We start from the raw sequence: 21835 nt of genomic DNA, 5'->3' as shown, positions 1-21835 counted from the left end.
ACCAAGAGGCTGATGGCTAGTAGTATTATTAATATTAGTATTATTATTTTCTTTGATTAGTTGCTAACGTCTTATTTCCTGCATATGTTTTAAGGCAAGAGAAACAAAATACAGATTCTTCATCCATCCATTCTCTTCCACTTATCAGAGTTATAAATTAGTCAAACAAATAAAGGAAATTTGTCCAAATTCGGTGTGAATGGCCAGAGTTGTCCCAGCAGCAGTGTTTTGGAAAAAATTTGGGGACTTTGAAATGTTCTTTTTATAAATTCTACGGCTTTTCCTGCTAACAAAGACCTCCCCCACAGCCATTTAGTTAAGTAATTGGAGATAAATTATGTGAATTTCAGGAGCGGGACCACGCCTCCAAACACGCCTCTTCCTCTTCCTCCAAACACGCCTCTTGTCTATATATATGTTTTTTCACTATTAAAGAAATTCTTTCTGTAATTTTACACATTTGTCATGTAGAAAAACTGAGACATGTTGTTGAAATTTGTCTTATCTTGTATTAAGACATCTCAGGGTTTAAATGTGCTGTTAAACTTCTTTACACTGACAAAAAGGGGAATTTCGCTATCATATCATATTTAATACCCCCGGTTTCTCAGACTTGAACATCATCATTGTGATTTTTTTTTACATAAATAAATTGCACAAAACATTTTTAAGCAATAAATTGAAAAAGAAAATACTGGATGTAGCAAATACGATACAAACTAAAACTCATGTATGCAAAGTAATATTTAATTAATTTTTAAAAATGTTTTAAATTCTATTGTAATTTTAAAAAAATAAATTTTCTAGCAGTTGTTTCATGATTCAGGTTTTAAAGGTTTAAAATATGAAACATTCCCACAAATCTCACGTGTCCGGTGTTTAAAGGACTCCTGGAATAATCAGAGCCCCATGGTGGCTGGTTGAAAAACATATTGGCCAATCAGAAGCTGCACATGCACTGAGAATGGCAGATGTTTGCATATTTATAGAGTCTAGACTTCATAAAAAGCAGATAATCTTTATTTAATGAAGAACTCTAGCAGACGCTGTCATTCAGCCCAGAGCATGTGACGTGTGATGTAATGGTGTTGTGGGTATGATAAATGGGAAGTGATTAGATGCAAGCTAAAAAAAAAAAAAGAGCAAAATTATTATTTTCTGATAATTATCTGTTTTTATTTTTCACTCGGATTGTCCGTAATTGTCCTTAAACTAGATTTTAAAAAGTTTATTTTCCAGGTTGATGTTTTCTTTGGTCACTCCATCAGACTGAAGCTTGAATTAATTGGCATTAAGAATTTGCTAAACTTGTGCTAATTTTTTCTAAGAGCCCTAACAAGAGATTAGGCTCTTTTTCTCTTAATGCCACAAATCCTGGCTTTGATTCATGCGTTTAAAAAGAAATTCGAGGGTTGAGGAGAGTGATGCATATGAAGGAATTAGTGGCTGAAACCGGCTGTTTTGGGGGATTATGATGTCAAACACCAGTGTTTGTGACTCTGCCGGCTTAATCGCCGTGTTGTTGTTTTTCATTCTGTTTGCTTATCATAATTTAATGCTGTCCTCCTTCTCTGTTTCCAGTTTCTCTGCAGGACATCAACATGAGAAAGGCCTTTAAGAGCAGTACCATTCAGGACCAGCAGGTGGTGTCGAGGACCTCTGTGCCCAACCCTGTGGTGGAGATGTACCACCGCTGCGACAAACCTCCACCACTTAATATTCTCACCCCCTATAGGTCAGTCTTTTAGCCTCTCTGCCAGTATTGATAATTTACCAAGCTCCGCTGTTTTTTTTTTCTTAATTTCACTTTCTCCTCCTCGCAGGGATGACAAGAAGGACGCCCTGAAGTTTTACACCGACCCCTCCTACTTCTTCAACCTGTGGAAGGAAAAGATGCTGCAGGCCACTGAGGACAAGCGCAAAGAGAAGAGACGGCAGAAGGTACGATGTGTGCGCCGAACAAGTGTTTGTGAGCGTGCGCTGTATGTTTGGGTGTACGTCACCGTGGGTCTGGAAACGGTTAAAGAAATTCATCTTCTGCTTTATTTTGCGAATTTTTATTTTCCTGCCCGGTGGTGCCATTTTATGCTGTTATTTCATTTCTCTCTGACTGTACTCTCCATTTAGCTTTGCTTGGTTGTTTAATCGGCTATCGATGCAGCAGCAGCTGAGCAGGCCGGTTATCCAGAGATAACCGGCCTTTACGTGATCGAGGGAGAATACAACTTATACGAACGTCGTATTTGGCTGTAGTTACATACAGTACAGTGTAAAACTCTTGAGACACCACTCATTGCTTTATATTTTTCTTCCAAGCAGCCAGACCTTTAAGTGCTCTTGAGTAATAGTTCTCCAGGCTTTCTGAAGGTCTTTCAGAGTTCTTCTTTGGACATTGTCTGCCTTTTCACTCATTTTCAGTCCAGTCGTGGAACCTGACAATTTTTAGAGGATTTTGTTTTGTTTGTTAGACCACTGAACCCTGACCTATGAATCATTCAAGAACAGAAAAGGCACCTAACTCAAAAAGTGTTTTAGCATTAATGGTAAATGGTCTGTATTTATATAGCGCTTTACTAGTCCCTAAGGACCCCAAAGCGCTTTACACATCCAGTCATCCACACTGGTGATGGCAACTACATTGTAGCCACAGCCACCCTGGGGCGCACTGACAGAGGCGAGGCTGCCGGACACTGGCGCCACCAGGCCCTCTGGCCACCTCCAGTAGGCAACGGGTGAAGTGTCTTGCCCAAGGACACAACGACCGAGACTGTCGGAGCCGGGGCTCGAACCGGCAACCTTCCGATTACAAGACGAACTCCCAACTCTTGAGCCACGATCGCCCCAGCAAAACCATGGCTAATAGCTGTTTCACCTCGTCCTCCCATATTTCAACATGGTGTGCAGTGTGTCCCTTAAAATGTTTGAGGAAACTTGACAAGTGGAAAGAAGAAGAAGAAGTGGCGAGTCTAAAAATATATATCTATAGCAGATGAACAGCATCTGAAGCTGTGTCCCAAAACCTAGGCCGCATCCTTCGGAGGACCCGGCCTTCGCGGCCTACGTGGGCCGGGTCCTTCGAAGACCGAGAAGGCCGGAAGTGCGAGGGTGTGAAATGGGACGGTCTAGCCTTCAGATTTGCGTCACCGCTGTGTCGGTGGAGTCTAATAAACTCAGCTGTCTGCTCCTTGCTATCTAAAATATAACAGGACACGACCATCTCACACTTCTGTTTAATCAGTTTTCTGTAGGACGTTTATTCAGCTGTGTGAAAACCACCCGAGGGATTAATAAAGTTTTATTTAATTCGAATCTAATAACTTTAATCTCAGCCAAAACGATTTACTCCCCAACAAGTAAAACACTGAAAAAGCTAAACAATAAAGTTTTTAAGTTATCAGAGTAACTTATATATCATGTTTAACCTAAGTACTGAAAGACAGCAGGGTCTGAAAGCAATGAAGCTGGGAGTCCGCTGTTCTCGCCGGCTTGAGTGACCATTGAACCCCCCGGTTAGCTATCGAGCTGGTGGGTAACAGACGTCTCCGAAAACGTTGGAGCGCTTTTGCAAATATGTGATATCTTGATAAACCGAGCAGATATTTGACGTTTCCACAGCTACATTCTCGCCTGAAAATATGTTTAAACTTTATTTTGTGACCCAGAAAGATTAATAAGAATAATATTAAAAACTTAGTAGCGGCCGCCATTATTTGGAAACTGGAATTGGCTGAGCTGCGCTATGATTTCTGGGATATGGTGGGCCATGAAGGACACACCCGGCCCATCATTCAAATCTGGGGAAAAGGAGGACACATTTGTCGGCCGGATTTGGAGGAGTCTACGAACTTGGACAGCCTTCGTCGTGTCGCTGTGACGTAATCGGTCTACAAATGGAGGAGGATGCAGCCTACGTTTTGGGACACAGCTTGAAAGTCATGTCTTTTAGAAACAGGAACAAAATCCAGCAAAGACCTGACACGGCCCTGAGGGATACATCTGGGCCTTCAACTCATATACTGTTCACTGAAGCCTCATCAGAAATGGTCTCAGTGGAAGGGTGGCTGTGTGTGGGCTGAGGTATGCCAGATTACACAAGAACTGGACCCAAAATCAGTGACAACAGATCTGATGGAGTGATGAATCTGAATTTGAAAGTTTTGATTCAAATCCTGGAGGCTCTGTCGTGGTTTAGAGCTGCAGTGTTTTTGGAGATCTTGTCAAAATTGATGGAATTATCAATGCAAAAAAGTACCATAAGGTCCAATACCATCCAGCAAACATCTGATTGGATAGAAGAACACACAGTGGAACAATATCAGTCATGGATTGGCCTCCCCAGGGCCCGGACATCAATTTTATTAAAGCAGTTTGGGATCATCTAAATTCAGAAACATCCAAAGACGAGCTTTAAATGTCCTTGAAGAAGCCCGCAGAACTATTCCTGAAGACTGCTTAAAGAAATTACAAGAACGCTTCCTTAAGAGAGTTCTGACTGTGCTGAAGAATAAGAATATTTCCCATTTTCCTACAAAAATATAAAGAACCCATCGGTGACTCAAGTCTTTAGCACACTACTGTACGCTCACTTCCTGCTGGATTTAACTGAACTGTGTCCTGCTGTTTTAAAGTAGTGCATTCAGTTTGCAGGTCTGTGCGCTGGTCTACGTGAACACCAATAACCTGGAGCACTGAAAGGAGCTCCAGCACACCACCATTGCTCCTGTGTATTGTTGAGCTTCGCTGGTGTTCCCCTTCACACTTCCTTTGGCGCTCTCTTCCTTTGTTGGTGATTGTAACTGCTCAACAGCTGCTGCTGCATGTGTTCGCTGCAGTTCTGTCAATATTTCTGTTGAATTTAATGCTGCTCACATTTTTCTGTTCCCTCCCTTCGACCTGGAAACCATGCAGAACCTCCCCCCCCCCCACCCCCCACCTCCGAAACAACGCAGCTTCAGCTGTTACTCAACAGGTCTGAGAGCCCGAGCGAGCTGCAGGAGGATGGTTCCTCCACTATTCTTTCCTCCCACAACGCCTCCTCCTTCGTTTCTCTCTATCTTTAGTTTCCTGGCCTTTGAAGACACCCCCCACCCCCTCCGCCTCCGCCTCCTCTGCTCAGTCTAACGCACCAGCTTGTCTTTCTCCCATGTTTCCATAGGGCTGTCCGGCCCACCCTGACAGGCCCCACTCCAGACAGGCCCAACCCAGGAGCCCCCTGTCCATCTCTGTAAGACAACCCCGACCCCTAACCTAACCTGCCCCCGTTCTGCCCCCCCACTTTCCCTCCCTCCACTTCCTCCCCACACATCCCACTAGCACACATTACAGACTCACCTATCAAAGCAGACATGTCCTAACACCACTGAGACACGCTGATACACATGAAAGTACTAAATAAATGCCAGCACACACGCACACACACACTCCCTCCTGTTTGTCTGTGTGTGTGTTTAATGTCACCTCAGCTTAACACCTCACCGTCTTGCTAACCCTCCGTGTTTGGTTTGGTTGCTGTCCTGTGCTCCCACAAGTTTTGGCTCTGTCATCTGTACCGGTGTTGTTGGTGTTGCCGAATAGTGACTGGGTGGTGCTTAGACTGTGTGTGTGTGTTGGGGGCTGGGTCAGTGTGAATTTACCCCGTGGTGAAAGAGCTGCTGATGGGGTTGAGCTTTTTTATATTTCCCTTTACACAGTAAATAAATAAATAACCAACAGCTGAGTTTCCCTCTGCTCCTCTGTCTGTCTGTGTGTCACTCGTAGGAGCAGCAGAGGCAGGTTGAAGACCCGAGCAGAGAAGTGAAGAAGGTCAGTAATCACTTACTAAGTTTATTATTAATGGTCATTTAATCAGAGTTATCAACGTTTCTCTGAAACTAGAGTAAAGCAAGCGGTTAAATCCTCTATACAACCATTTAATGAACAGTTTTTAACAGAGTATAAAGCAGATCATAGTTTTGACAGGTGAAGTGAACAACACTGATTATCTCTCCATCGTGGCAGCTCTTAGTGGGTGGGATATATTAGAGAGAAGATGAACAGTTTATCCTCAAAGTTGATGAGTAAGAAGCAGGAAAAATGGGCAAGCATAAGGACTAGAGTCAGTTTACCAAAGGCCAAGTTGTGATGGTTAGACAACTGGATCAGAGCATCTCCAAACCGCAGATGTTGTGGGTTGTTCCTGGTCTGCAGTGGTCAGTGACAGGGTCATGAACATCCAAGGCTCACTGATGATTGGGGAGCGAAGGCTGGCCCGTGTGGTCCGATCCAACAGACGAGTTACTGTAGCTCAAACTGCTGAAAAACGTTAATGCTGGTTCTGATAGAAAGCTGTCAGAGTACACGGTGGACCCCTGTCCACGGCCAAAAGCACCAACAATGGCAAGGGTGAGTATCAAAACTGGCCCACGGAGCAATGAAAGAAGAAGTCCTGGTTCTTTTACATCATGTCGATGGCTGGGTGCTTACCTGGAGAACACCTGGCACCTGGATGGACGATGGGAAGAAGGCGATTCCGCAGAAGCCGTGTGATGCTTTAATCAATGTTCTGCTGGGAAACTTTGGATCCGTGTGCATGTTACTTTGACACCTACCACCTACCTAAGCATTGTTGCACACCATGTACACCCTTTCATGAAAATTGTACTCCCTGATGGCTGTGGAGTCTTTCAGCAGGATAGTGCAACAATGACTTTGATCTGCTGACCTCGCCTCTAAGTTCCTCAGATCTCAGTCCAGTGAAGGATCTGTGGGATGTGCTGGACGAACAAGTCCAACCTATTGAGGCTCCATCTCACGTCTCACAACAGAACTTAAAAGATCTGTTGCCCCTTGTCCCAAACTACTGGCTGGAAGAGACACTGTGAAATATAAAAAGCCCATTAAGGATTCCAAATTGGGCAGCTGGACCAGTGAATTTAAGAGGAACACATTGATTTAGCATGACAGTCCATTTAGCACAAGATGTCAGTACATTCAGTTCAATTCTGTAAACAACCATGAATCAAATACAGAGGTAAGGGGGCAGATACGATACTGAACTGTGTTAAGCTTTCGATTGGCTAGCAATACTGCTAACCAATATAGGAACAGCATGTGTCATTATCTGTGATTGGGATTACCGGTTATCTTACCACTTAGGCCTGAACCTAGTCGCTAAGTCTGTTATCAGTTTGTAGATCAAAGGGGTCAAGTTAGCAATCACGCTTAATCTGTTTGTAATAATCAGCTGGTTTGGAGACAGGTTTTCTATGTGTATTTTTTGAAACTGAGTAAAGACTTGCACATTTCAAAGCACGTTAATGTCCTTAAACATCAGTCTTTTCTTACATATCTCCTGTATGCGTCTGCATATCTTAGACCCCAAATGACTCCGGGCTCCCCGACGTTTGTGGGAATATTGTGTTTCTTTCAGTTTAGCTTTGATTTCCATCGTTGACACCCATGAAAAATCGCTTTAATTCAAATTTACTGGCTTACTAAGAGTAATCTGAACTTCCTCCTTCATTTACACTGATTCTGCACTTTAGCAGATGTATTATCTGAGCTGGTCTTATACAGCCATCCTAACTGCATCAGTAACATAGAGCCAAAGAAAAGTCAATTTGCTGGTAAAAAAAATTAATAAAAGTGGAATAAAAAGAGCAGAGACCACATTGTTAGTGTGGAGAGCTCTTAATCATTTTAAAAGGCATCTCTAGTAAATGCTGCTACTGGAGTAGAGACAGTAAAAATCTATTTTCTATTAGTAGGGTGCAATACAGGTACAGCTGTTCTAATGCTCCACTCTAAAGGTAGTGACTGTGAAAGGATTGCAGGAGAATGATGTAATACAGCAGCTTAATCTTTCTAAACACCATTACTATAATTATATACATATATAATTTTACCTGTAACTGCAGTGTAACGTGTCCGTTTCTCCCGGTTTAACCTTGAAGGTGCGTAAAGCTCGTAACCGACGCCAGGAGTGGAACGTCCTGGCCTACGACAAAGAGTTCAGACCAGACGCCAGGCTCGCCCCCTCCCCTTACCACGGCATGTCCTCTGAAGGCTCACTGTCCCCAGATAGCAGGTAAACATGCGTGTGCACACACACATACATTAGCTATAAGTGAGGTTTGTCTCTGAGGTCCTGTTTCCTGTTCTAGTTTATGTGTACAGTCAGTGTTTGAGGATGGGCATTGGATGAGTGTTTCTCTCATCCTTTAAAGCCTATAAATACTATTCATATACTATAAATAGTACACAGTAAGCTGGTGTTGTTACACAGCCACTATAAGTGTCAGATAATTTAAGCACATACCTGCTTAATACAGAGATTTAAGAAGTGCCAGCTTACTGTGTCGTTTACAGCTCTGTGCTGCCCTCTTCTGGCAAATGTAGTTCGGAGCACCTAGATTGCGTCACAGCAGGTTGGAGGAAAAGATGAGGTTGACTTTCATTAGGGACTGAAGTCACTGCTGTGGCAGAGCAGGAAATAATACAAGGAATAGAAAATCTAACATTTCTGTTATTATCATGATTCACTGCTCCTTCCTACCTGCCCTCTAATTTTCAATTACAACCCTCCAACAGATCAATGGCGTCCGACTCCTACCCAGCCAGCCCCAACCACCCCTCCACCCAGGCCTCCAGCACTGCCCACCCCGCCGACCACCACACCAGGGATCACCTCAGTGCCGCGGCCCAGACGCAGTCACTGGATCGGGGCCTGAGGCCGGCCAACCAGCCCCCGGGAGCGGGCGGTGCTGCGGCAACAGGTCGGCACGTGGCCTCCCTGGGCCGAACCCCCTCGGGACACGGCGTCCAGGCCGGAGGAGATCCAACAGTCAACGGGCCGAGGCAGCAGTCGGTTAAGGACTACCGCGCACACGGGTTTGTTTTCTGCATGTTATTGCTTGATCTGTTTTACGGCTTTGATCGCATTTAGTTTGTTTCTACTCATTAAAAATCTTTAATTTACTTCTTTCCATCACCAGAGGGCAGCCCTCCACCATCCCCGAGTACTACATCCCGCCGGCCCCTCCCCCACCCCCACTAACCATCCCTTCTGCCCAGACCGCCTTCGACTCCACCAACGCCCCGCCTTCCGCCACCTCCGCTGTCCCCCCGACCTCTTCCGCCCTCTCCCGTCCCTACTCACCCTCTCCTCCTCCTCCCCCAGCCAACTATGTGCCCTCCCCCTCCCACCCGCCTTCAGGCGCACCCCCAGCCGCCCCTCCTCCTCCTCCTCCGGGAGCCCCCGCGGGTCACCAGGCCCACCCGTCACCCCCGCACGCCGCTATCGGTCAGTCAGCTGTGGACGCGGCACCCTCGACGAGGAAGTCCACCATGCTGGGGATGATCCCCATGAGCGACGCCCGCTCCGACCTGTTGGCGGCCATACGTAGAGGTGAGTCCGTCTGTATGAGGAAGGGACGCACAGGGTCTTTATTATTAGCCCCCACATAGAGCAGGGAAGTTAACACAGCTATGTTTCATTTTGGTTGCTTACAAACAAATTTATTTCACAAAAACTACCAGGATGGATTAGTTTGAATAACTGAAAAATGCCTTTGCATCCAAAATAGTTTGATTTTGGTGGAACAAACACATAAAGAAATTTTAAAGGTTTTAAAGGTTTTACACTATAAAAAAACCCCAAAGAATTTACTTAAATTTCTTAATAGAAATGATCTTTTTTTTTGTTAACTCCGCCCTTCCTCTGCCCCCTCCAGGTATCCAGCTGAGGAAGGTGCAGGAGCAGAGGGAGCAGGAGGCAAAGAGGGAGCCCGTTGGTAACGACGTGGCCACGATCCTCTCGCGGCGTATCGCAGTGGAGTACAGCGAGTCCGACGACGACTCCGAGCTCGACGAGAACGAGTGGTCCGACTAAAAGAAGAAAAAACATAGAGAGATGAAGTGGGGAGAGTTAAAGGGGGAGAAATGTGACGCTAAGTTGAAACTTAAGGGGTTTGGTTAGTTTTAATGTTCATCATCAACTAAAAAAGTGTGATTAAAAAAGAATATCAGTCATACATTTCTCACACACCTGTTTGTGAACTTAAACCAGAGAGGTTTTTGTGTCCAGCCACCCAGGGTGTATGGCACAGTAACCGCACACACTGTTTCAGCCCCACATCTGCTTATTTTTAACCTTTAACAACACTCAGTACTCAGCAGCTCCCCCTCCCCTACACGCTCTATTAGCAATATTACAGGCTCTGTGTGCAGGTGGGCCCCTGGTGAGTATGGGGGCGACGTGTTTACAAAACACAAGGTATATAGCACAAGACAAACTAATTATAGTGCAATCTTAACTCCTCTGCCAAATGTTGAGAAAGGATTTATGGAAACGAGTAAGGATAATCAGGGAAAATAAAGAAAAATAGCTTATTAGCAGATAACTCGCTAGCTTTCTGGGTCATGCCTGTTTATGAAACAGGCACACCCTCCTTTGGAGACACTGACCTTTTGAGAGTTTGGCTCATCTGAACCAGCGTGAGACAGCAGGAGGAGCATTATCTCTGTGTAGTGAGCTGTCATGCATGCTAACAGGATGTGGCTAATGTAGCTGTAGCTAACGGGAGATGAAAGTGCTCTGTGGAGGGACGTACAGCTGGAGACGCTTGTCTGGAGAGCACCGTTAGTTTATGCTTCAGTCACATTGACACATGCACTCAACAACCCTGCTTTTATATAGGAATATAACTAGTATGCAACCAGCTGAGTCTCCTATTGCAAAGAGACGCGTTATAGACGAGTTGTGCTCTCTGGTACAGACCTACTGAGATGGAGTCCAACAACCTGACAGTGCTGACACCTCTGTGTTTAGAAATTAGAGAACAGTGATTTGCAAACCTTTGCCAGTCAGTCTGAGAGTCACGTGTTCGAGTCAGTCTGCGTTTGTTTGGAGGCCGATTGCCTCCCACCAGGCGACCTGTGCAGTCGAGGTGAAAGCCCAGAAGGTTGGCGGTGCAGCATTTTGAAGCTCTGGACGACCAGTTAGTTGCTGTATCTACTTGAAGTCTGTTGGTGATTGCAAAAAAATTCAATGCAATTACCAGGTAACCACCTTTTTTTTCTTCTGAGGTTTTTACTCCAGTGTGACTGAGCCACTAGCGTGCTAAGGAAAAACTAATGGGGTTGGATTAAGTTACAAAGGACGTATGAAATTATATTTTTAAGAAAGCATTTCAAAGCTACACAGCAATAAACAAGTGCTAGTTAGCTGTTGGACGTACATGCTGTACACTCTATGAGATTTGGGCCTACTGTTAGTTAGTGAGGCCTTCCTGACTGTTACAATGATACAGGGAGAACGTGCAACATCGACACGTAAAGTCACAGAAGAAGAAAGATTAGGGGGTTTCCCATTGCTTAATGTACAACACGAGGTCTCCCCCTGCTGGTTGAAGAAAGACTCCAGCTTTCATGTTGGTTTCACTTTTCAGACCATTAGCTGGAGCCATCTTTTATATACAGATTATGCTGGTGTGATATTTCTATAGTTGGGACATGTAAACAAACCTTTACCAGTTCCAGTGTTGTTGGGCCACCGATGAGCAGATAATCTTACTCTTAAAGCCCGATAATATGCATTAATATATTTGAGCCCTCTGGAAAATGTTCCTCGACATGATTATGCATCTCTTTTAAAGAGGTCCTATTCAGAATATCAAACAAACACACGATCAGCAGCATTCGAAATGCTCAGAGTAATATTTTATGTCACAGGTGTGTTTATGAGCTCGCAGTACGCTGGCGTTAGCTTACAGGCAGAAACTACACAGAGAAATGTGGAAGCTGGCTCTCCAGGTATGTTTTGGGTACAAAAGTGATTGGAAAGCCAAACTCTCAAAAACAAAAAAAGGGGTTGGGTCAGTGCATTTCCTAAACTCATACCTTCTAACGTTAGAATAGTGTGATGAAACTGTGATAAAAGACTCCACCCACCCAGGATGAAGCTGGTGTGGGAAAACAAGCGCCAGCAGCCTCGTTCGAGTTTCCCTCTCATTGAATAATTGAGCCCCATCTGCCCAGTCTGAACAGTGACTATCATGAAATTAGTTTTTGGTATTTTTTGTATTCGTTCATAAAGTGAAGCCTGACATTTCAGCCAGTAACTGTGTGCTGTGCTCTTGGTCTTATTATAAACGCTTCCACACTTAAACCACAGCTGGAGCAGTTCTCACAAAGCCCAAGGGTCAAAGGTCATGTCCACTCCTTCACTCGACCCTGGGTCAGCACTGCTGTCTGTGGAGGCTTTGTGAACGCAGCCCCTGGACTATAAATACATAAGTGTAAGAGGCTCGCGGCAGTAATCTACAGTATATTCTCTCTTCTCTGTTTTCGGTATAGGTTTGGCTAATCCTCGGTATGAGCTGGTTGGACTGTAGTGTTTTTATAATGTGCTTTTTCTTTTTTCAAACGTGCTGCAGTGAGTTGTTCACTTTGATTTATTTTAGGCTTTTCTAACTGTCCAGGCCAGGATGAAGGTACCAGATAAAACAGGTATGTCACAGAAGCCACGTAAAGGGTGATTTTTTGTTATTATTGTTACCAGATTGACCTTTAAACATTATCCTTCAAAGACAAATTCTAATATTTGTTTTAGTTTTCTTTTCAGTTGATTGATTTCTTTGTTGTTGTTAATGCTGCAACCTTTAATTGCAAAGCATTGTGGGAAGTGGAGTTCTCCTCCTTCGTGTGCTAGCACTGCGGCAGAGATATATTTAATTTGTCTATGTGAGGAAAACGTGCGCTCTGAACAGTTTCTGATATTCAACGGTCCCACCTAACCAAAAAAAGTACAAGTGTACATGTGGAAGATTACATTAAAGGGTTCGCTCTACAACTTTTAGATTTGAAAAGTTAAAGGTGAAAATCGTTTTTTCAGGCTGTTAAGAAGGAAACTGATTCATGAATCAAGGTGCATAATCGTGGATTCATGGTTAGAATTAAGCTGTATGGTGCAAAAGTCTTGAGTGACCTCATTTTTTTTAATATTTGCTTCCAGGCAGCGTGGCTTTCTTGTAAATTTTGAGTAACAGTTCTCCAGACTCCAGACATCTGTAAAACACGGTGGAGGCTGTGTTACACTTTGGAGCTGCATCTCAGCCAGTGGTTTTGTAGATCGTGTCAAAATGAATGTGAATTGTGAACACAGAAAAGTACCATTGGTAAATCATTCAATTGGCAGCAACTTAATTTTTAACATGACAATGACCCCAAACACACTGCCAATGCAGTAAAATCATAACTGGATAGAAAAACACACTCAAACAAACGCTATCAATGATAGGCCTTCTCAGAGCTCAGATCTCAATATTGTTGAATTTGTGTGGGATCATCTAAAGACAGCCAACATCCAAAGAAGAGCTTTGAATGTCCCTAAAGAAGCCTGGAGAACGACTCCTACTTAAAGAAATTACAAGAAATATTGTCTAAGAGTTCAGGCTGTGCTGAAGAATAAAGGTTGTCACACCAAATATTGACTTTTAAGTCTGTTAGAATTATACAGACTGTTTTGTCCTTATATGCTGTATTTATATGTATGTTTGCAAGAAACTAAGGTACTGCACCTACTTCCTAAATGCAAAAAGTTGAGGGATGGATCAGGACTTTTGCACAATACTGTAGTAGCCTTAAAATATGACAGTTTTGACTAGCCGGCTCAGAAAAAAAAAGGGGGGGGGGGGGGGACATCAGTGGACATGTGGTGCTTGGTGGGACTCCACATTTGTCTAAATTGTACATTACAGCGGTTTTCTTTAATTGTACAATCACTAACTTCAATGTTTAATTACTCTTGCACATGTAAAGTGTTCAGCAGCATTCGGCCTAATATCGACCTCCATATCTACAGCTGTAATAATCTAATTCTGTATCTGAGACTGTTCAGACTGCTCAGTACTTTCACCTTTACCTGTGCAGGTTTATTCCCAATAACGACATGATTCTGGAAAAGGGACAGGGCTCAAAAGTAGCTTTAATTGTTTTGTTCTTGTATATAAACTCAATTAACTCAACAACTGCACTCTGCTGGAGATTCACAACTGGACTAAAGAGCGGACAATGAGTGGACAGGTTCTTGGTTTTCTCCCTGAATGTTTAGAATAAGATTTAAGGATTTGTGCCAAGGCCTGCGTTTATAGACATTATTACTGAAGCAAAATAAGCACATATGAAGAGATAGAGAGTGGATTTGCAACAGACCTGGCCAATATTTACCTAGAATTTAAAAAAAAAAAAGAAGGTTGTATCGTAACGGAGGATGCAAAAATCTAGAGAAAAGTGGTCTGATTGGTCTGATTGTTTATTCTATGGTCGTGTTGATGTGCTGGAGCCATAGATATACTCAGTCATGAAATTTGCCCAGAGTAGCTGGTGACCCTGCAGCTTCTAAGAATGTAAAGCTGTGACTTTGATGATTTTGCTACTTCCCATATTGTTTGATGTGCTGACAGCTTTTCCGGTCCTGGCAACACAAGCAGAGATCTCGCATATCAAGCGTACCTTGTGTATCTATGGCTACTGGCTTCTAAGAAAACTTTGTTATGTGTTGAAAATGTGAAAAACGAACTATGTTGTAAAGACTTCTTTTGGTAAGGCAGCCTGTAAAGTAAAAATGGGGTAATATAACCTAGACAATGAAACTAAATGAAACTGTGTACTGCACACTAAAATCAACTGTAAGCAAGTATGCATGTAACTATAGCTAATAAATGGTGAACAAAACTGTGTATGCTGTACTTTTGTTTTAGGTTTCATGCATTAGTCACAGTCCTGTTTTTTGTGTCCCTTGTGGTTAACGTAGACACACTAATGGATCATCATTTGTAGCCCACCTTTGTTTTTTTCCCTCAGCCACATGTGAAAACACTCACCGCAAAACGTGCTAAGAAAATATCAGCATTACATCACTGTTCGTATGAGACAGGATGGAGCCTGCCATCTGAATGTCACAGCAGAAATCGAGACTCTTGAGTTGTGTGGTCGGTGTGGTCTTTTTCTGCTACAGACTCAGAGATGATCTTCTGCATACCTTGTTTGTAACAAGTGGTTATTTGAGTTACCGTTACCTCTTGGTATCAACAATGCATTTTCACGCAGTAAACTACCACCCACTGGATATTTTCTCTTTTGATGGTTGGTTGTGTGGAAAAATCCCAGCATATCAGTTGGGATTGAAGCACTAGAATTACATTTCTTCCCCATTTTGAGGTTAGATTTTAGGAGGTTGTCCATGACCATAAGAGTTGCCGCCATAAGATTGGCTGATTAGGTATTTGCTTATTTTCAAATTATTAGTTAACTTTAATCAATTTAAAATAAGATTAATAGTTGTATTTGGGCACGTTCAGTCTTCTATAACGGGAGGATATAATAGAGAGATTTTTATACATTGATAGCTGTTTGACATCCTGTGACGCACATGATTTGATGTTTTCTGGTAACGAGCATTCATTTCTCCTTAACATCAGGTCAAATTATGTGCATTTAAATTTTGTTACAAAGAAGCAAACCTTACCAGCCCCTCTCTCACAGAGAATCAAATCTGATAAGTGTTACTCAGCAGTATCCGTCATTTCACAGCAATGACGTAAATCCAGCCATCATCACTTTATGTTCTCAGCGCTTTGACACGCCTACTGCTGGTGACGCGTTTGGTCCCAGCGCCGTGCCGTTCTGGGCCATTGGCAGGGTGGAGGAGGAACTGATGGGTGCTGTTTTGGACAGCGGAGTCATTTTGGGGCACAGATGGTGACACAGCAGTGAAGGAAACAGAGAGGAAACAGAGAGAAAAAAGAGAGCGAGAGACAGTTCAGTGGCAAAAACAACAAGCACTGCAGAAATGCTGGAATGATGAAGAGATATCTTTTATTTCGGACTAAAAACCTACAGCTGACCCATGCTCAGAAACAGAAATGTCTTTGTGATGGATAGGCCTTTTGCTTTGTTCTTTGCTTTGTTTTTGCTCCTAATTTCAGTCAGGATCTAATTTTGGAATCAAAGGTCTATAAATAAAAAATGTGCTTGATGGAACCGGTTCCCAGGATGACTTGCACAGACTGTATTTAAGAGAGGACAGGTGTTTGAGTCTGTCCTGCGCTGAGATAAATAAATATTCACCGCTGATTAAAATATCACCTTCTCTAAATGATATAGAGGCACATAAAACAGTACATAGTAGTTGTGTGAGCTACTGTTGGCATTATTTCTGTAGTTTTAAAGGGAGGACAAGGAGACCAAATACAGTTTTCAAGTGACAAGCAGTTTTTGTCGAGCTGCTCTGAGACCCAAAAAGACTACAAGGTAAAGAGTAGCAAGGCAGAAGCTAACCCTAACCCCCCCCCCCCCCCCCCGCACACACACACACACACACACATAAAACATATTAAGGATTGTACATTAACATAAAACTGTTGTCGGAACCATACTGAATTTCACCACAGAAACACACACATACAACATACAACTGCGGAGTAGCTTCTAGCAAGGCAGAAGCTAAGCCCGTTGCAATATGGCAGCTGCCTCAACGCTACCCGAAATTGAACCTCCCCCACCCTCATTCAGATGTTGCGTTTGGAACTATTTTGGTTTTCGTGTGACGTATGACCCTGAAGGTAAGCGTGTCATGGACTAAAGTAAAACAGTATGTTGGATGTGCCACGCAATGCTCAATTACATTGGTGGGAGCTAGTGTGTTAGCGCAGTTAGCTTGTTAACGTGTTGACGCCGTCCAGCCCCACGCACGGGGCCATCCGCGGTAACTCATTAACGGAGATTTGCCGTGTTGTGGCGTTAACGTCATTTCAGATTAACGCTGACAGCACTAGTGGGAACACAACGAATATGACTGCACATTTACGTGACATCATCCTCGTGCAAAGACAAGTGGAAGCAGACAAAAACAACAAGCACGCATGCTACAAACTTTACCCGAGTCATTTAGACAGCCGTTAGCACATGATTCTCCTTATGGGGATCTGATATGTTTAATATGCTGCTGAGAATATAGCCCAGAAGAAGCGTATAGTATAGCTTTTATTTTGGAAAGAGCCATTTCTCTGTAATAAACTCTCTTTTCCAAAGATGAGGGATTTCTCGATCAGATAGATTTATTTATTTTTATTACTTTGTTGTTTCAGCAACATTAAATTTAAAAACTGTACTTTTGAGTTAAAATATATATTTATAATTTTAATATATGACAAATTAAAAAAGCATGAACATTTTTTTGTATCAAAAAAATATCGAACCGTGACACCAAAGTATCGAACCGAACCGAACCGTGAATTTTGTGTATCGTTGCACCCCTACTACATACCTAATTGTACCTCAAATATGAATTTTATACTATAGGTGGATGAAGAGTGTGTAGCACTATTATCTCACAGCAAAAGCGTCCACAGGTTCAAATACAACATCTGGACATTGGCTTTCCGTCTGTCTGTTCTCCCTGTGCCGGTGTGGGTTCCTCCCGCAGCCCAAAGACATTCATGTGGTTAAGTTAACTCATTATTCTAAGGCGGCTGTAGGTGTGAATGTGAGCATTAATGGTTCCCTGTCTTTCTGCATTAGCCCTTTATTGACCAAGTGATAAAGGGCGACTGTGGTTCAGGGGGTTGGAAGCTCATCTTGTAACCGGAAGGTTGCGGGTTCGATCCCCAGCTCTGTCTGTCTTGGTCGTTGTGTCCTTGGGCAAGACACTTCACCTACCACCTACCGATAATGGCCAGAGGGGCCAATGGTGCAATATGGCAGCTTCACTTCTGTCAGTCTGCCCCAGGGCAGCTGTGGCTACAACTGTAGCTTGCCTCCAACAGCGAGTAGAATTGTAAAGCGCTTTGAGGGTGTCGAAAAATGCTACATAAATGCAATCCATTATTATTATGTATCATTTAGGCTAGCTGCCTTGACATATTTGGTAATTTTGGCTGTAAAAGGGCCAAAAATCATATTATAAGTGAATTCTTTTTCCCTTTTTTTCAAAATACCCTCAGCTTTCAATATCTGGCAGTCATTTTACATTATTGTATTTATTGTGACAATGGAACAACAGTTAAAAAATATCCAGGCCTTTTGGGGGCGTTGCCACTTCTCCACACCCGTCACTCTGCTCCATGAGTCATCAATTTTTACATGTGATTGGACCGTCGCAGCTCGTGCCTCCTAATGATGCACCGTGAAGTTTCATAAAGCTCGTTTTCTTGTCTTTTAGTCACCATTTGAAATGTCTCTCTTGCCCAAATGATCGAGGAGTTACGCTAGTGTGAAGCGCACCTAAGTGGAGTTGGCTTTTCTTTTTCCAGAGCAGTAGCTTGCAAACCATTTGTGCTACCATAATACCCCAAATATCCCTGTAAAGCGCAGCTTCTCTTCTTTTATTCAGATACAAATATCAGAACACGTTTCATAAAGAACAATCAGTTCTAAGCAAGGAAAAGATCATCATGCAGTATTCTATCATCAATAAACTTATATCACTAAAAGCTTATACTCACTACTCAGTACAATTTTCCATTGACACAGGGGAATTTTTTTTCTAGCTCAAACGGTCGATGAGTTACGGTAGTCCGAAGCGCACATGGTAAAACCTAGGCAAAGTCGAGTTTTCCTTCTGTGTTCACATAGCAGTAGCTTGTGAACGATTTGTGCCACAATGACATGAGGTATGTTTGAAGGAATAAAGGTGAAGCTTTACAACCTAAAAATACTATCCGGTTGTAAAGTCTGATGTCACTAGCCGTGTCTGGGCCTAAACTCCGCTGCAGGTCCATATATCAAACGATCACTATGGCATTACTGAGAGTTGGAAAAATGTCTAAAGTCTTTCATCTTTAATAAAATGATCAGCGTTCTGCTCTACCAGGTGTAACAATTGAGTTTAACATCCAGGCATCCATGAAAATGGAATTTATGACATTTAACGGAGTTAGAAGTTAGCAGGAAATTAGCTCGCTAGCTTCTATCTAAATACAATATAGCATGTCCTGACTGCGGGGGTTTGGAAACAAATTAAAACGTACAGCTCTGTTATCACTTCCAACATAAATGAAGACAGAAAACTAAACAGCAGTGACGTTTGTAGGGTTACTGAAGTTTGGCTAGCTGGTATATAATGATGTGCTACGTGACCGCTAGCGACACAGCTATGTTAGCATAATATAAACAAGCTAACTTTTTTTCCCACTCGATAAAAGTTAACGTGAGTGTTCTCGGTGGTCAGGAACAAATGTAATCGCATGGCAGGATGCTGTAAAAGGACCAAACTTCAGCCAGGAGAACAACTGAGATAATCCATCCACAATACGAGGTTAGTCATTCATATACTGCTGCATGGGCTGGGCTGTAGTTACATCCTAAGGTTTTAAAAACTGAGCTTAAATAAATGATTAGCGGTAATAAAAGCCGAGGGAGGTCAACAGTGATCACTGACTGTTTTAGGTCCTTTTTGAGATTAAATAGAAGAAAATACAAAACATTAAACATGTTAACAACACAAAATCCATATTAAACGCAGACTACTTTAGGCCCGGAAGTAGGATTCGTCACATCATCACTTAACGACCGGATACCAACTGTCAAGCATGGTGGTGGCACCATCACGCTCTGGGTTGTTTTGCTGTCAATAATACTGGTATATGGTATGCTTTTGACCATGTGTGGATTAGAGAAATTCAGAAAAATAAATTCAGACTTTTGCACCTAATTCTTGTTTTCTAAAGCCTATGTGTGCTGGGCAATCCTCCCACCCTGGAAAACGAACAGTTCAAAGATATCATTAAAAGCCCAAAATTACCCTGACATTCATGCCCATGAAGGGTGGATGTAAACTTCTGACCATAACTGTACGCTGATTTCAACATTTGAAACTTTGGTCATGTTTAATATGTGCATGTAGCAGAATAAATATGACAATAAACAGAGGAAAACATAACAAGTCCTCTGTTGTATATAGCCGTGCTTTTGTAGCATTAAGGCTTCTCACACTTACCAAATCCCTTGTCCGTGCATCTGAAGGGGACTGTTTTTGTATGTCACAGTGGCGCCAAACAGCGAGAATTAAATCATGTCACATTTTTCAGGGTCACGTGTATTAGATGCTCCATTTACCAAAAAAATCATCAGTTCCTGGAAAACTTTAATACATGCCAGATCAGTGACTTAATAACCTTCAGCTTTACATCAAGTCCACTCGTGAATCATCTCCTCGCCACATGGAGGAAGTCATCGTCACAGGCTCCATTCGAATGTTAATCAGTTTCATATCAGGCTCAGGATGTGTGTGCGTGTCGAGTCAGACACGACAGATGCGGGAACATCACCACCTTCTGTGCGCTCGTTTCTCCCTCGAACACATGCACATACATCGAGGTGATTTGCAGCATCCTGCAGCAGATGGTGGAGAGAGTGCTGTGACTCACTGAGGGTGTAAGGGTGCATACAGAGTGAGAAAGAGACAGTAAGGATAAGGAAAAGGGGAGAAGGGCTTTGCTTCGTGCTTGTTGCAAGAGAGCTGCTGTAATGACGTAAAAGAAGCCCATCGTGTGTGTGTGTATGTGTGTGTGTGTGTGTGGGTGGATGCTGCGTCTTTTCCCCTAGTCTCCTGACTGCGCAGTACTCACCCCTGGCCACACGGCGGAGCTCTTCGCCTCCATGTGGAGACCGCATAGAGGTGAGTCAAGGAGTTTGAACATCACCTTTTAAAGTCTCACGCTGTCACCCACACGCTAGCAGGCGAACGTGTTTATCGAGAACTTAATTAAAGGTTAAACGATAAACACGCTCACCTGCGTCACCGATTCTGCAGCGCTGTTAATTATTTATCAAGACCCCACCCTTCAGCAGCACCCTCGCTACGGCTATCGTTGTCTCCAGGGAATACACCAACCTAAAGACATGCAGATCACACAAATGTGTGTGTTTCTTTCAGTTTTTAGGTTGCCACACAAATACATATACACTTTCTCACACCTTTCCCACCATCCTGTCCCTCTGGGCTTCCTGTTTTCTTCTCCAGGGAATATCAAATGTGTTTTTTGTGTGCGTGTTGCATCTTTTATTGGAATCTGTCCCTTCTTCTTTCCCGATCCCTCTTCTCCCTGCCGGGATATCTCGCCTTCTCTGCTGTTATGCAAGCAGGGAGTGGTTTAATAATTCAGCACCATCTTTTCTTTTTTATTCCCAGGCTTTCCTTCTACACTACAGTGACCTGCAATGTTGACTCATACGCACTCATAATCCCCACACACACTCGAAAACGACACCCACACACCGATAATGTGACACAACCTACAAAGCAATGACGTTACTCCACTCCAGAATTTTTTTTCCCTTTTTTATTCTTTTCATTTTATTTGGCAAATTATTTTCCACTTTTTCTTCTTTTAATTTTTGCAGTCTTTTTTTTTATTGTTTCTCTTTTCATTTATTTACAATAGTAAAAATAAATCTTTCTCTTCAAGGTTTTACATTCGACATTTACAAGTGCAATGTGTAACATGTCCATCTTATAAAGTGCATTTGTACTTTTTAATCATGAGCCGACCGTGTTGCCGCACAAACCCGAGAGGAGCAAAAATCAAAGGAAACACAGTAAGAAATCATAGAAATCCAGGAAGAATGATTCAAGAACATCATATTAGCTCTCTGACATCACAGTATTGTTACCCAATAACACGCTCGGTGCTGCTTCTCATCGGGACCGACAGCATCGATGCGTAAAACTACGCCTTTTTCTGTCCGTGAAGGCCATACTCGGTCCGATAGAAAATTAGCTCTGTAATGGTTTTTTTGAAATCGATTGACAATCTCTGCCAGGTTGTAGGTTACAGAGGAGACACATTATAAGCCT

General features: G+C 42.9%; 2 protein-coding genes across 6 annotated transcripts in view; both read left to right on the top strand.

Moving 5' to 3' along the window:
* The window catches only part of LOC146522471 (actin-binding protein WASF3), a 52554-nt gene extending 37837 nt beyond the window's left edge, over positions 1-14717 (top strand). For 4 of the 5 annotated variants that reach the window (XM_085153796.1, XM_085153795.1, XM_085153793.1 and 1 more), the window contains 8 exons: positions 1582-1735; positions 1824-1941; positions 5156-5224; positions 5758-5802; positions 7932-8065; positions 8569-8868; positions 8973-9385; positions 9711-14717. In XM_085153796.1, coding sequence (XP_085009922.1) covers positions 1582-1735; positions 1824-1941; positions 5156-5224; positions 5758-5802; positions 7932-8065; positions 8569-8868; positions 8973-9385; positions 9711-9868 — 1391 coding nt within the window. In that variant the 3' untranslated portion in view covers positions 9869-14717. The remainder of the gene's footprint in view (positions 1-1581; positions 1736-1823; positions 1942-5155; positions 5225-5757; positions 5803-7931; positions 8066-8568; positions 8869-8972; positions 9386-9710) is intronic. The other variant, XM_085153794.1, reaches the window with a different exon arrangement.
* htr2cl1 (5-hydroxytryptamine (serotonin) receptor 2C, G protein-coupled-like 1) overlaps positions 1-21835 on the top strand; it is a 345669-nt gene that overhangs the window by 283720 nt on the left and 40114 nt on the right. The gene's annotated exons all lie outside the window — the stretch shown is intronic.

The sequence above is a fragment of the Neolamprologus multifasciatus genome, chromosome 3 (assembly GCF_963576455.1).
Source record: "Neolamprologus multifasciatus chromosome 3, fNeoMul1.2, whole genome shotgun sequence".
Lineage (NCBI taxonomy): Eukaryota > Metazoa > Chordata > Actinopteri > Cichliformes > Cichlidae > Neolamprologus > Neolamprologus multifasciatus.
This window is presented reverse-complemented; position numbering and strand designations above follow the sequence as displayed.